This window comes from Dicentrarchus labrax, unplaced genomic scaffold (genome assembly GCF_905237075.1).
Source record: "Dicentrarchus labrax unplaced genomic scaffold, dlabrax2021, whole genome shotgun sequence".
In the NCBI taxonomy this organism is placed as follows: Eukaryota; Metazoa; Chordata; class Actinopteri; family Moronidae; genus Dicentrarchus; species Dicentrarchus labrax.
In genome coordinates, this window is record NW_026136709.1 from 427,751 (window position 1) to 444,060 (window position 16,310).

The following is a 16,310-nucleotide window of genomic DNA, read 5'->3' on the forward strand; positions in this document are numbered from 1 at the left end:
GATCCAACCATCTAAAAAAACCACATTGTCTGCTCCCCACTCCTCCTCGTGATTTATTTCAAGGGTGAAACCTTGTTTCAGCATCAACCGCTGGTTGTACACAGTCATTGTACACAGTTACTGGTGATGGACCTGAACCAACATACACCTCGAGGTGCTGCAGGGCGAGTAGCATGGCCAGAATCTCCTTCTCACTGGTTGAGTAGTTCAATTGGTGGTGTTTGAACTTGGTTGAGAAGTAGCACACATGATGGCACACACCATCCTCACACTCCTGCAACAACACAGCCCAAGCTCCAGAGGCACTAGCATCCAGTTTGAGCTTGAAGAGAAGAGAAAAGGTTAAGAGCTGACAAGACAGGAGCGCTGCACAGGAGGGACTTGGCAGTATCAAAAGCATGGCCACATTCATCGGTCAACACAAATGGAACAACTGGACTACACAGTTAGAGAAGCCACCACAACAGAGAGGTTCTTACAGAAACATCTGTAATAACCAGTCATACCCAAAAAACCCTGGAGCTCACGCCTAGTGGTAGGAACTGGATAAGACAAAACAGCAGCTACCTTAGCATCAACTGGACAAACCTGCCCATTCAATTCAATTCAATTTCATTAGCATAGCACCAAATCATAACAGAAGTTATCTCAGGACACTTTTCAAAATAGAGCAGGTATAGACCATACTCCTTCTAAACTTATTTACAGAGACCCAACAGTCCCCACCATGAGCAAGCCCTTGGCGACTGCGGCAAGGAAAAACTTCCTTTTAAGAGGCAGAAACCTCGGACAGACCCCGGCTCTAGGTATGTGGCCGTCTGCCTCGACCAGTTGGGGTGAGAGAGAGAGAGAGAGAGAGAGAGAGAGAGAGAGAGAGAGAGAGACAGAGAGAGACAGAGAGAGAGACAGACAGACAGAGAGAGAGAACAGAGGTAATGACAGAAGGACAGAGACAGAGACAAAGGTGTAGAGAAACAACAGTAGCAACAACTACACTAATAGTAGTGACTGATGGTGATAATGATGATGAACATGAAACAAAAGATGATGACGACAACAACAACAACGATTGGGGACAATGAGCAGTGACTATAGCAATAATAGTAACTGTAGTAATAATAATAGTAATAAATATGATAACAATAATATCAGTTATATTAGCAATGGGAGTCCAGGACCATGGCAGGAGGCACCACCAGGATAGACCTGTTCTATTTTGAAAAGTGTCCTGAGATAACTTCTGTTATGATTTGGCGCTATACAAATAACACTGAATTGAATTGGTTATTGATCAAAAGAGGTATATGAAAACACTCATGTCACATTCTTCATTAAGCAGCCAGAATTGCTCAAAAGTATCCAATAAAACAACAAGACAAACAAAAGGCTACGACTGAAAAGTAAATGGAACTCACCTGAACATAGGAGACATGGTACTTGTGGCCAACAAAGGTGAGAGAGGAAAGAAAAAACTGGCAGGCAAATGAAATGCAACAGCGTACACATTGAAAGACAGAAATCTGCAAAGCCATGCATACAAGTTGGAGGACAGCAAAGGTGACACAAAGATGCACTGCAACCTGGTTTTGGATATCAGCTTTCTACATTTGTCACCACAGGGTAGAAAACCCTGTGGTGACAAATGAAGAGGAGAGGTGTGACACTGGATCAGAGGAAGGACTTTGTGCAACTGACCCTGTGGACTCTATGGAGGAGGATAAAGAGGATAGAACCAGTGCATGGGTAATAAGTGGATCAGAGGACACACAGAGCCAGGAAATTCTGAGTAAAGGAAGCAGAGTGGGTCACCCACTAATCATGGTGGTTGCTGGTTGATGGTTTGATACCCAGCTCGCTGAGCAAGATACAGTACCTGCATCTGGCATGTAGTGCACAGCACATTGAGTGATCAAAAGACTATAAAGGGGCTATGTAAGTAGAGTCTATTTACCATTTACCATTTGTCTGAGCCAGACCAGTTGAGCCAGGACAATTGGACTACAAGGAGCAGTCTGTAGATGATCAGATCCAGAACAAATGACCAGAGCCACCCAATCCAACACAGTGACCTGGACAGTTTAGCTGCAGAACCTGACTCAGACTCACAGCTCATCTCAAATGTGCTTGTAATGTGTTTCAAATGTGCTGCGAGCCCAAACACGCAGTAACACTGAGCAGACATAGACAGTGAAACGGAGATACAGTTACAGTCAGACCCAGTTCATGAGACAGATACTCAAGACCCAAGGGGCATAGGGCCATTTACCAGTTACACAAGTGCACTCATCAACAGACACAGGACAGGTAGTGACGACTCATTGAATCTATGTTTCAAAAGCCTCTTGGCTTCAGAGATTTAGCAAGTTCAGTTAGCAGAAGGTCTCAGTCACTCCTTTACTGTTCTAAGGGGAGAACCAGTGGTGTGTGGTGGCCAGCGTCCTTTTCTATGCTGTGGTTTGCTGGGGAGGAAGCAGCAAGAAGAGAGATGCCGCTCGACTGGACAGACTGGTGAGGAGAGCTGGCTCAGTGGTGTCCACAGAGCGGGACTCTCTGATGACTTAGGCAGAGAGAAACTGCTGTCCATACTGTACAATGCTCACCACCCTCTGCACAACACATTCACCAGGCAGAAGAGTGTGTTCAGTGGCAGACTGCTGTCCCAATCCAGCTCCACCAACAGACTTAAAAACTCTTTCGTCCCCCTGGCTATCAGAATGTACAACAGCTCTTATTCAAGGCAGGGAGGACAATAGACAATGGACAATTTCCTCCTCCTTTTGAACTGTTTTCCTGGACATTCTTTCAGTCACTGTCATTTCTGACTCCATCTGCACTACCTCTGCTAAATGCTGTGACTTTCATTCATTGGTCGACAAATTGCGTCATTGCATCATCTAATAAAAGCTATTTATAAAAGCTATTTTATTTTACTTTTTGTATAGTTTTCTATTTTAATGTATGTTTAATGTATGTCTAATGTATATTTGCATGCTGCTACTGGATGCTTGAATTTCCCTCGGAATGAATAAAGTATCTATCTAAAAGGCGACTGTGGTGCAGAGGCAGAGCGGGTCGTCCCCTAACCGGAAGGCTGTTGGTTCGATCTCGGTTCCTCCCGCACACATGTTGAAGTATCCTTGAGCAAGATACTGAACCCTGAATTGCTCCCGATGCTGTTCACATCGGTGTGTGAATGTGTATGAATGCGTTAGTTTCTGTTGATGGGCTTTGCCATCACTGAGTGAATGTGTGTGAAAGGGTAAATGTGGCACGTAGTGTAAAAGCGCTTTGAGTGGTCGGAAGACTAGAAAGGCGCTATACAAATACAGGTCTATTTACCATCTATCTATCTATCTATCTATCTATCTATCTATCTATCTATCTATCTATCTATCTATCTATCTATCTATCTATCTATCTATCTATCTATCTATCTATCTATCTATCTATCTATCATCTTGAGTTTCTTGTGTTTCTTGTGTTTCTTGTGGATATGCTTAAATGTACAGGGAATTGTGACCAATGTACAGCATCATATGTAACGTGTGTTTGAAAGTGGTAGGACCTTGTATTGTGTAAAAGGCATCCTATAAATCTAGGAAGAATTAAGGCTTAATCACCCTTAGTAGGTGGCTTGTACAGCTAATAGTAAAGTTTAGAATTTTGCAGAGAGGCCTAGCCAAGTTTTAACATTTTGTGTCAGTTGTTCCTGTGTCCGTTTTCTGGTATATCGTGAGGTATGGATTTTGGTGAAATCTAGGACTGGTGTAACCCAGTTTGTTTATTTCACCAATAATACATCCCTGTTCATTTTTAAAATAATTTTTATTGTATATAACAATTTCTGTGTATATTATTTTTTTGGGGAGCTTATTTTGTAAAATGCATAAAATTTGCCGGGGATATTGCCTTTAAAGGATCTATTGTTACTATATGATCACTCTGCACTCTGAGCAGACTCGGCCTCTGGCTCCTGAACCTTTTCTGGACAACTATGCACTATCTTCCCCTCCAAAACAACTGTTGTTGCAAAAATTAAATCAATGAAATCAACTTTAAATTTCATTACTACATTAAGCTTTTTATAATAATTTATTTTGCGGTTGGCTGTGGCTCAGGTGGCAGAGTGGGTCGTGTAGTAATCGGAGGGTCGATTCCCGGCTCCCCCAATCAGGTTGATGTGTCCTTGGGCAAGATACTGAGCCCCAAATAGCTCCTGATGGCTGTGCCGTCATGTGTGTGTGTGTGTGTGTGTGTGTGTGTGTGTGTGTGTGTGTGTGTGTGTTTGTGTATGGGTGAATCACGTGTGCTTTGGATAGGCGCTGTATCGCTTCTGACAAGAAAGTTGGAACCGTGCCTGGCAGCTTCTGCCATAATTGTATGTATGTGTATGAATGGGTGAAGTGTTCATTCACGATTAGTAGACCAGAAAAGCATTGTATTTCCATTTACCTTTTGTTATAAAGACAACAGGATCCAGTTACTGAATGTTCATCACTCAGTACTTTTGTAGTTTCTAAGTGAATCTCTGTGGGTTGAAGTTTAGTTTCTCTCCTGTTTGTACTTTCAGATATCTGTTTTATTTTACTGTTTCATATTCCCTTTCAACTGTATAGGACTAAGGAGGAAGGTGGCAGTGTTTGTGCTTTGGAAAGTAACCACCATGAAATAATCAGAAAATAATGTTTTATTTATTTGATTCACTGCTTTTCTGTCACTAATGCCAGTACCACTCTTCATTCAATTTTGAGATTTCTCGACCATCAATACTCTCTCTACCTGTACAGACACACCTTTAACCAGGTAGCCCTGTTGTAATGGAGATGAAAATCCCTGCCACACTGTGCTGGTGCTAAAACCGAGTCAAGCCAAGTCACCACATGTGTATGGAAAAGGGCTGCTAGATAAACACAACATCTTTCTCCTGCACATATAAAATTCATTGTACGTCTCCTCTGAGTCTGATTGATCCACATGTTGAGCTGAACAAACCCCAGGAGAAAAGCCTTTCTTTATCCAGGTCAGCTATCCTGGCTGTAGCAGTATACCGTAACTGTGCAGTTTTGAGTGTTTTCAGCACTTCTGCAGCAATCAGTAAACTTTTCAAACCGAAAATTATAGTGAAAACTGAATATGTTTCATCTTTATGCCTTAAGAAATACATGAGCAGCCAATACTCTATGTTTTTTTGACCATGGCTTGAATGTAAGAAGGAGCAGTTTTCCTTCATTGTCCTGTAGACAGACCAAGACTGGTCATGGGGATCACCAGAAGAATTCCAGATTCCTGTCAATCCAGTGATACAAAATATAGTTGGTAAATCAAAGCAAAAACAACCAGGGAAGCAACAGTCACTGAGAACGGTAGACCATCAGCAGACAAAAATTCAAAAGATGACCAACAAAATGTGTATGTAAATAACTTTATATTGTTGTTGTTGTTGTTGTTGTTGTTGTTACCCTGTACTTATGGTATTCTATTCATTTCATTATTTTTTTCTCTGTGGGTAACATGAAGGAACTACAAACTTTCTTTGCATGATACATTCTTGTGTAGTATAATGATGAACAAATTTCCTTGATTCCATGATCAATTACTCAGAGCTACCAGAGCTTCATTGTGATCAACACAAGTCCAGTCAAAGTTCTGAGGAAATACCTGCTGCAAAAGCAAACCCCCAAATGACATATATATATTTAGCGCTGTAGCCTTAATTATGGAAGTGACCAACCTTTGAAACTGCTTTAGCAGCTTTGTATGAAGTAATACAACTATTTAGTTTACTGACAGAACTGTAAACAAAAAAAAAAAACATTTATTATTTATACAAAGCAGCAATGCGTGGCTGATGTTAGATTCCCGGCCTGACTTATTTATCCCAGTCCGGCCCTGCCTGTTAGGTTACAAATGATAAGACCAGCACCGTGGACCAGCTGCAGAGGTCTGGTGACAGACACAGAGCCTTCAGTAATAGTAAGAGATGCAGGAGATGACAAGCGCCTGAATGAACACCTGGTCTGCATGGGCAAATCCTCCCAATGATCTATCACAGAACCTGAAACTTTTGGCTGAAACCAAGACTGATCAAATAAATGAACAGCCATTTAGCTCCCTCAGATCTTTGGGAGGACATTTTTCCTTTGTTTGGGCCTTGTTGGTCATCAACCACAAAGTCAGGCTATTGTTGTGTGCCTGAATGCATTTCATTTTTATTCCAAAGGTCCAGTGTGTAACATTTAGGAAGATCTATTGGCAGACATGGAATATGATAGTTATAGGGACGTTATAAGTGTATAATCACCTAAGAATAAGAATAGTTGTGTTTTCACTACCTTAGAATGAGCCAATTACTAGACAGCCTCCTCTACTCCTCTACTTGAGCAAGATACTGAACCCTGAATTACTCCCGATGCTGTGCATCGGTGTGTGAATGTGTATGAATGTTAGTTTCTGTTTGATGGGCTTTGCCATCACTGAGTGAATGTGTGTGAAAGGGTGAATGTGGCACGTAGTGTAAAAACGCTTTGAGTGGTCGGAAGACTAGAAAGGCGCTATACAAATACAGGTCCATTTACCGTTTTCCTTATGCTGCCGGTCAGTGAGCTCCTTATAAACAAAATATGATACAAAGTTGTGTTGTGTAAATAATTCTCTGGATTTTATATACACACACATTATATTTTATATTTTATATTTTATACTTTCACTTACTAACTCACACACACGCACACACACACACACACACACACACACACACACACACACACACACACACACACACACACACACACACAGACACAGACACAATCCCTGTCAAAGCTGCAATCCCTGTCAAAGCTGCTATACCAGTTGAACAGATCACTCAGCAGCACACCACAACCCAGCAACTCGACACACCCATCTCTCTGTCTCTTTCAGTCTCTTTCTCATGTCACCACGAGCTGAATTAACATCTAAACTCCAGGACTGCACAAGAGAGAGACATAAGAAAAGGTGTGGGGAAGAAGAGCATTTCAACAGGTACTAACAACAAGCCACTGTTGATCGGATTGACTGTAATGATTAGAATTTTATTTGTTATTTACTGTGTGGTGTCTGCCAAACCTGTGTATGTTGTATGGACCTGTGCTTAGAGAATGAATAGAATATTTGGTAGCAAAATAAAATAAAAATGATTTTAGAAATAATACTGAAACCATATTTCATGATACAATTAGCCACTGTATCGTCAGGACCAAGTCCCATCTGCCTTACTGGAATATATTTTATTATTCTTTTTTTGTAATTTTACACTTTTGTGCTTTTGCACTACATTCTATGCTGCTGTGTCAAACTGGAATTTCTCCCACAGGGGATCAATAAAGGAATATCGTATCTTATCTTATCTTAGAAATAAAATGGTATTAAGTAAAAGTCTTTTACCCTTTTACTCTGTGCTCCAGTAACAGCTGAGCAAGTCTGTACTTAGACAAGGAAACTAAAAAAGAAGGTAGGGTCATTACATCATAACACCCACATTGCAATGCTGTCTGCTGCCTTGATGCCAGTTCTCTAGAAGACCATCTTGAGATATATGGAGAAGCATTTTAAAACCCAACATATCTATGTCATATGACCTTTGATGAAGCGATGCATCTACCAAATGAAAGAACACACATCAGAGAATACATTTCTCCAGATAGGTGCATTTGTTGTGCCTTGAAAATGTTAATATAGATAAACATCCTTGGATACTATTTGGAGAACAACAGCAAATTAATAAAAGCGCTCATTTGGAAAAATCTGTCAGCATCATCTGTGTTCCTGTGTGTTCTTTCATTTGGTAGAGGTATCTCTTCATCAAATGACATTAAATGTAGATATGTTGGGTTTTAGTATGCTACTCCAAGCTTCAATAAAACTGGCACCAAACAGCATTAGAATGTTGGTTTTATGAATGGCCCTTCCTTTTTTAAATTCCCTTGTACTTAGATATGCTATGTACTGGATTGTCTATGATGAAATGAAAAAGATAACCACATTTTGTAGGTGTATAGTCACATCTTAAGTTTGCTAATGTTAGCAATATGTTAGCTAACTAGCTAATTATCAATAGATGTAAATTAGCAAGCTAGTTGCTAAGAAGCATTTTGCTAACATTAGCTAACTTAAGATGTGACAATATATGTCACTTTTATCTTTTAACCATCTTTAAAATAGGGTTGTCTTTTAAACACACAGACGAGCCTAGCATATAGCATACGGTACAGGAAATACAGGAAAGGAGAAAGTTCACCGAAGTTCAGATCGAAGCTTGCTCAACTGTTGCTGGAGCACAGAGCAAAAAGTGAAATAAGGGTGGAACAGTTGTGTTCTTCCAAATTTCTAGGCCAGAAAGAACTACAGTTTGACCACTGGAACACACCAGAGAAGGAATGGAACTCTTGCTCTATTTGGTGTGCTTCTGTGATTGGCTAGTAGTGCAGTCTCACAATATTCTTCTTTTTTTTCAGAACAGTATGAGGGGTGAATTACATGATATGGTTATCCAACAGTTTCAAAACAATTCACACCTTTATTTGTGAGACTAACAACTCTCTGTCCTGTGACCTTAATGACCTGATCGAAGGTGTGTATCACTGACCTCAACATCAACATCTCCAGCAGTCATGTGAACAGATAAAACCTCCTGCCTGAATGGAGACTACTCAACGAGTCTATTGCCTTTAATTAATCAATTAATGCTTCACGTTCTGAGGCAAAATACTCTTAGACTTGGACAACGAAACCTGAAATATAGACAATTCCACTTTGAAGTCCATAGTATCGGTCAAGTTTGGAAAATGCTGCATCCCAATAACATTTTTCATGTGATTTTTAATTTTTCAAACTGCACATCCACTTGATGATGATCATTTTGATATCAAAAGCGGTATTTTCATTCCGGAGCCACAGCAGACATTATACAACTGTTTTCACGGGCTGAGCACTAACCATGACTTGTTAACTGACCTTTATGAGTAAAACCAGTTCACTTTAGAATGAAGTGAGCTGACACCATTCTAAAGTGAACTGACAATGTAAATACATTTTTGTGAATATCCTTAACAATCAGTCAATGTTTCTGATCTGTTTCCCACTTCGCATGTTTCTCTGCTGCTTCCCCAGTATGGGCTCAGGCCAGAGCAGTGAGAAGCTCCACTGTAACCGTTATCTCACTGGACAGGGTCCTCCATCACTAGTACAACAAGGTCCTTCATTCACACACAGATCTAATCTCTGTCAAGCTTTCCATAACTATCTGCTACTCACTTCTGATCATTTGACTAAAACTGGCCCAATATCTATGCAGCTAATGAAGGGCTGAATGGGATGCACAAAGCAGTGAATGGCTGCCAGCCAGAAGGCCAGATGACCTGGGTGCTCCTCCACAGAGACCTGCCAGGATTCCCTGATGACAACACCCTGCAGATCAACTACATATTCCCAGATGGAATACAGACAGTAAGCTTGACCAAAACTACACACTGCATTTACATTTGAATGAAAGGAAGTGAGAGAGCTTGGAGTAGAGCACAGGTCTGGCAGCATTCTTTCCATGTCAGAAGCTGATGATCTGGTTGGTCTGGTTAGCAGAGCTACAGGAACTGAAAACTGTAGTAAAGCAGCACAGATTTTACACAGTGTGTTTCTTGCAGGAGGGGATTTTATTGGGATAACTGCAAGTTTTGAAACCACTATTTTTAATGATATTGTCTCACAACTATCACATAACTGTTTTTATTGTTGCTGTTGTTTGGGAGCATAATAGACCAGTTTTGCACATTGCCTAAATCTAGTGAAGGTCATGCACGGACATTTTGAGGGGCTTTTGCTGTAACCCCCAATGAATAGTACCATCCGTGTCCTACACATGTTTTAGAACAATGCACAGCTTATCAAGTTACAATGCAAATATTGCCTTTATCATGAAAGATAAAGATTTTTGCATGTCACCAGCTGCCGATATGTTAACCAGCTGGCTAGCAAGCTAAGATTGTTTCATGTGATAGCATAATGCAAAAAATTTTGCAAATCTTGTCAAAAAATAATACAAGTTTCGATGACATGACGATTTAATTTGGTCGGCTAAAGAGGGTAACTTTAGCCCGGCCATGTGCATGTCCTTGTCTAGTTGTGAAATTTATATGCTTCTGACAAAAGTTGACATGAAATGTAAAGCCCAATGATGCAAAACAACAACAACCAAAAAACAACAAAAAAAACTGCAAGCTTAAATTATATTAATGTACAGTAATATGCATTTGTATTTTTATTGGTGCCAGGTGTTACATTTTTATAGACAAGATGAGGTGATACTGATATCTGAAAAATATTTAATGCCAATGTTTTTAAATTGTACTCCCTACAATATCCCCGAAAACTTGGATTGAAGGTTTTATGGTTATATGTAGACAACTCAAAGCATTTAGTTATACTGTAGTTAAGAAGGTTAGAGAAAAATTGTGTTAGTAGACAGGATGTTAACCCTGTGCTTTGCATGCCTTGTCCTTATCCCTGTGACTGTAGCAAAACTATGCCAAACCTATGAACAAGCACTTATCAGCAAGAACATTCATTGTGAGTAAACATAATTAGTAAACAATGTTGTGTACTGTGTTACTATCTTCCCGCAGGAGAAACATCCTCACCCTGGCCAGCCTTATGCAGGCCTGCGACTTTGTGCTTACCTGCCTGACAACCATGAAGGCAGAAAAGTTCTCAAGCTGCTGGACAAGGCCTTTAACCAGCAACTCCTGTTTACTGTTGCCACCAATAGACATGGAGAGGACATGGTCACTATTGCTTCTATCCCCCTGAAAACACATCCAGATGGAGGGAACAGAATGTGAGTAAATAGGTCAACCACGGTCTTCCTCGGTTGGCCACTGGGAACTGCTCAATATTGTATGAATAGAATTTAAAATAAATTCTACAATTTAAAGGACACTTTTTTGAATGACTGATAATATGATATTATCATGTTTCCTTTTCTAAATGGGATGGTCCCTCAAAAAGTCTGGAATTAAAACATTGAAATTGTATTTATTAGAACTAAAAGCAAACCATTATTATTGGCTGTATGATTAGATAGATGACATTTGCATTTAAAACAAAATGTATTCTCACAGCAAAATGCCATGTAAAACCCAATTTGGATTAATTGTGCTTTACTAAAGATTTTTGAGAGGGGAGAAAATAAACACAGATGAACCTCCTCAAGCAAACATATCAGTCGAAACCAAAATAAAGTGAAGTTGCTCTTTGGTCCTCTGTTATTGTAATGGGACAGCCTTGTACCTTTCTAACTAATTCTAATTGAATTGAATTGAATTGACTCTGGTATGTTGGCCACTATTTTGTAATGATAATATTATAATAAAATAATGTTTATTTTAGCTTAATGTTGTTTTTCTACTAATTGTAATACTAAAGGCTTGGTAAAGGGTGGCATGAAAGCAAATGTTAGCAGTAAATGTAACAATGTGTATGTGTGATTTGTGTTTCAGTGATGGCTACCCAGACTCTGATTACCTGAAGACTGTGAGAAAGCTACTGAGGGATAAAGGCATTGAATAACAAACGACACACGCACACACACACTGAAGGCAGATACTTAAAATTTACATTTTATCTATGAAAGACCAGAGATTCTGTGCCATAATATGTCTTTTACAAAACATTATCTGATGTTTGTTGTCTATATGAAATCTTGGTTATAATCTGTGTATTATTGCATTAATGCAGTTCTTACGTATCAAGTATATTTATTATAACATGTATTAACTACAGCTTTTGGTGTCTTATGTGCAATAACTTGTCTTTGCGTGAAGCGATTATTTTATTGATTTTTAAAACTTAGAATGTATATATAATACATATGAGCCGTATCCCTGTAGGAATTAGGTAAATATTTCATTTATTTTTGAGCAATACAGGGAACAATCTAAACACATTAGTTTATCCACAATCCATTTGTTGCACAAGATTTAATTTAGGAGGCACTTCCCACAGTAACCCAGGCCCCTTTGTCACCCCCCCCCCCCATCTTCCTGTCCATCTCTCCAGCTATGACTGTCTAATAAAGCATACAATTCCAAAAGTTTAATGTCTTATTACTAGTGTTCCTTTAAGTCATAGCAATCTTGTAATGTCTTTTCGTTTGTTTCCATAGAATACATTAAGAAAATGGTAAACTGTGTGGGTTTAAAAAAATATGTTTGCAGAATGTCTTTTCAGAATGTCTATTGAAACACTGGAGCCAAGTATCATTGTTTAATTAAAGATACAGGACTATTAATCATGCTGAACAATCAGCATTGCTACCTAATGACAGCTTGTTTCTATATCTTAAAGCCAGAGTTACAAAGTGCTCACAGGTAAAACAACACACAAAACAATACAATACTTTTTACTGTTAAGGACCCCCTTGAAAACAAGATGGCACATCTCAAGGTGATATTCATATTAATACATTTCGAAATCCAACAAGAATTTTAGGAAGTAGCTAAAAATAGAGAAATAAAACAATATATATATATAAATCCCAACATAAACCAATTGGAGAATAAACTATAAAAGATTAGTAAAAGCAGGATCTCCTTTGGTCTCAAACCTGGGCTTTGGAACCACATCTGGTTTTCAGATCTGAACACAATACAAGGAGTTAAAATATGAAATATACAGTGGAACCAGACCATGTAGGTACTATATTCAAATAATTAATAGAATTTTAAACAGAATTCTGGAACAAATAGGGAACCAGTGTAATTCAGCCGAAACTGGAGAGATACTGAATGTTCTCTACATTAAGTGTTTGTCACAGCATTCTAGACCAACTGTAGAAGGGCAACTGCTGCATCGTTCTGACAAGGAAATAATGAATTGCAGTAGGCAAGAGGAAATGAAGATGTAAATAAGTTCATGTAAATAGCAAGACTCTTGATGTGCTGATTTAAGTTGAGATATTCCTTAAAAAACACATTTCGGACTCTGTGTTTTAAAGGTCCAGTGTGTACCATTTAGGTGGCTCTATTGGAAGAAATATAATATAATATTTATAGGTATGTTTTCATTAGTGTATAATCAACTGAAAGTTAGAAGACTTTCGCTTGCTTCCTGTGGCTCCTCACACACATGGATGGGATGATAGATAAAATGTATTTTGGGCTATTGTATGTGATGATCCCAGAAGTTGCAAAACCCCATGCAGCCACTAGCTAAAATCACTTCACAGCTCAGCCCCATTCCATGGGGGAGGGCTTCCTTTGAATAAAGGTAGGGGTTACCATATCCTCCCACCTACAACTACCTGTTATCATGTCACTGAAGTTCCGTACTTAGGTCACGTGATGACAACTGAACGATCTCATGACAGCTGAGCTAACTCCATTCACTGATGCTATGTGGGCTCAGGAAAACCTCCAGTAAGTAGAACTTGTGCTAAGAAGTGTCAAAATGAAATCATTTATTGTGACATATCATGGACAATGCTCTTGTAATATTGCTTATTGTAGAAGTGGTAAATGGACCTGTACTTGTATAGTGCCTTTCTAGTCTTCTGACCACTCAAAGCACTTTTACACTACATGCCACATTCACACACATTCACTCAGCAAGGGCAGATTCATAGCAATTTGGGGTCTGATACTTCAACAACACAGCAGCAGGAGCCTGGGATTGAACCAACAACCTTCGGATTACAGGACGACCCACTCTTCCTCTGCACCACATTATTGTAGTCATGTAATTAGCTGTATACTATGTAATTTTGAGAAAGAGATCATATTGCTTATATATATAGCTTACTTTACTCTGTGATTCCCCAACTGTGCAGTTGCTGTTTTCCACGCTATTCAATCAAGTCTTTGTTAATCTGAACACTGGTCTTCCCCGCAGACACCACTGCGTTGCGGTTAAGACACAATAGGGAATAGGAGAGGTTCAACTGCACAACTGTTCCAGTAGGAGGTTGTGGGAAGTGCTCTGCAGTTTATTGGTCTTATTTTTCTCTTCTACCTTTATGCCCTACCTAAAGCCTTGCCGCTCTCTTATTGGTCCATATTGCCAAGTGTGAACTTTCCCAGTTTAATGCCGGTCTGATGTTCTCTTCAAACTGAATTACAGCCAGGTCCTTGCACTCACAATAAAGTATAATCTCATTTGGGAGGCCTCTGTCATCCAGGAGCCTCTTAAACCACTTTCTCCTGGACAAACACACACACACACACACACACACACACACACACACACACACACACACAACACACACACTCATCTGTCCACCACTGGCAGGTCACACAGCCTGTTAAATTTGTCTTCACTGCAACACACACAGCCACAAACACACACATGAAGGATGCACAAGGCTGTAGTATTATTTGTAGCTCCAGGGGTAGCTGTATACCCAGTCCTAGTCTATTCAACTGAGGGAAGAGGAGGCGCACCATTTTTTATTTGCCACAAGTATAATATGTTGCTTGACATATTTCCTCTCAGTCAGCTTTGAAAAGATTTAAACCTAAATGGGCAAGTTGTAAAGTTCACCCAAAGAAACACTACATAGATATTTTATCTGTTGTCCTCTGTCATCACTGTCCTTTTGTTAGTGGTGATAAATGGTCGACAGCAGTGTTTCATTAAGCTCTTTAATTTGGACAATTAAAGTCCATCCTTTTTGGAAGACAAAGCAGATTGTGTGCCTGGTAGTTACAAGACCTGGGGATGGTGGATGCCTAAAATGGATGTGATCTAGATATCCATCGTTTGCTGCCAAAGAAAGCCAATATACAATGTATTTATCAACCTTGATAGATAATATAATAGATAATATAACCAGTATACATATAATACATAAATATCTTTGTAAAAAGATTTGAGGAGAGAAATAAGCAATGCAGTAACAGAATCTCGATTCATATTTGATCAGCACTGCCAAGTTTGACAGTTCAATCAGATTTTTGTGTTGCGCTAAACTGACTCACTGAGAATGACTTTTCAATCAAAAGGTAGCCACACCCTAAAGTATACCCTGCTTTATCATTGATTTAACTCTTAATGGGACCATCATTTCCAAAATGCTATATGAAAAAAGACTTGAAACTAGAGATTGAATTTATTAGGAAAGTGTTTACAGTGCCAATAAACCAAGTCAGAAGTAGAGACTTATTTCTGTCAGACTTCATTTTTACAGCCAATTGAGTTGCCCCCTGCTGGCCATTAGAAAGAATTCAGGTTTAAGACATTTTTGCGTCTTCTCTAGTGACTTTGGGGTTTCAGATGCTGACCATGTAATCATAATGTCACTGCAAGTCATCCCTCCTCTCTCTTCCCTAAGCCGTCTTACTGTACTTAAGTAGTTATTTCAGTTATCTGTACTTGAGTATTTGTTTTTTCATACAACCTTTTACTTTTAAATGCATTTGAAATTGATTTTTTTTCCAACATTGTACGACTTCCCAACACAAACATGACAGGCATAACATAAAAAAGCATAATACGGTAACAAGATGAAACAGACAAGACACTTAGTTAGTTTTGCATAGAAACAGCCGGTAGAAATGTCCTTCAGTGAAACCAAGAGAGTACTTTTTACTAAGTACATTTCAGAGCCTGTACTATTTCACTTTCACTTTAAGTACTTGTATTTTAACAGTCTTTTTACACAGGTTTCTGTACTTCTTCTTGAAAAAAAGAGAATGTTTGTACCTTTGCCACCTCTGCATAAATATTATGAAAAAAAAAATTTATATAATAAAATATAATAAAAAATAACAACAAAACTAAATTGGTGAAAGGCAAAGGTATTCCAAAGGCTGTAAGACCTTCAGAGGGGTGCTCTTTCAAAAAGACACCATAAAACTCTCATTTCATTCATCCTCTCACTTTATCCCTCAATAAGCAGCCCTTTCCAGCCCTGCCCTCTCACTCATCACAATGCTATCAGAGCCCAGGCCACAGCCAGCCAGACACTCAACTTCCCCTGTGGTCTCACTTTATCCCTTCACAAAGAGTTGACAAAGGCCTAGGTAGACATATTGAATAGTGAGGTTAGTCCCAGCCATGTTAAGCAGAATTGTGTGTTTTTGTATGTCTTTGCAAAGCAGACTTCTGCACTCTACCAGATCTGCTGTTATGCGATAGGATCTTCACCCATCTTTCTTTTTCTGCTCAAGCATTCTCATCGCTGAAGATGGAGAAGTGTGATAGCATATACGTATAAGAATGTCCTAATGTCTGCCCTCTCTGTCGTCTTCCTCTGCATTCAGAGAGCAGCAATGGGGTTTTAAACT

The 16,310-nt window shown here is 39.2% G+C and overlaps 1 protein-coding gene across 1 annotated transcript; it reads left to right on the forward strand.

The window, feature by feature from the left end:
• The first annotated feature begins 6,852 nt into the window (after nt 1–6,852).
• dtx3la (deltex E3 ubiquitin ligase 3L a) lies at nt 6,853–12,127 on the forward strand. Its single transcript, XM_051410288.1, has 5 exons — nt 6,853–7,020; nt 9,148–9,230; nt 9,332–9,483; nt 10,656–10,867; nt 11,529–12,127. Exons 1-5 carry the CDS (start codon nt 6,929–6,931, stop codon nt 11,596–11,598), a joined length of 609 nt encoding a protein of 202 aa, XP_051266248.1. The 5' UTR covers nt 6,853–6,928; the 3' UTR covers nt 11,599–12,127.
• Nucleotides 12,128–16,310: the final 4,183 nt, after the last annotated feature.

What these genes read in the sequence shown, in the direction of transcription:
- dtx3la (XM_051410288.1), top strand. Translation starts at nt 6,929, where the DNA reads ATGTCACCACGAGCTGAATTAACATCTAAACTCCAGGACTGCACAAGA. An exon ending in TCCATCACTAGTACAACAAG is followed by an intron (nt 9,231 to 9,331) that starts GTCCTTCATTCA and finishes ATATCTATGCAG; the next exon opens with CTAATGAAGGGCTGAATGGG. An exon ending in CCAGATGGAGGGAACAGAAT is followed by an intron (nt 10,868 to 11,528) that starts GTGAGTAAATAG and finishes TTTGTGTTTCAG; the next exon opens with TGATGGCTACCCAGACTCTG.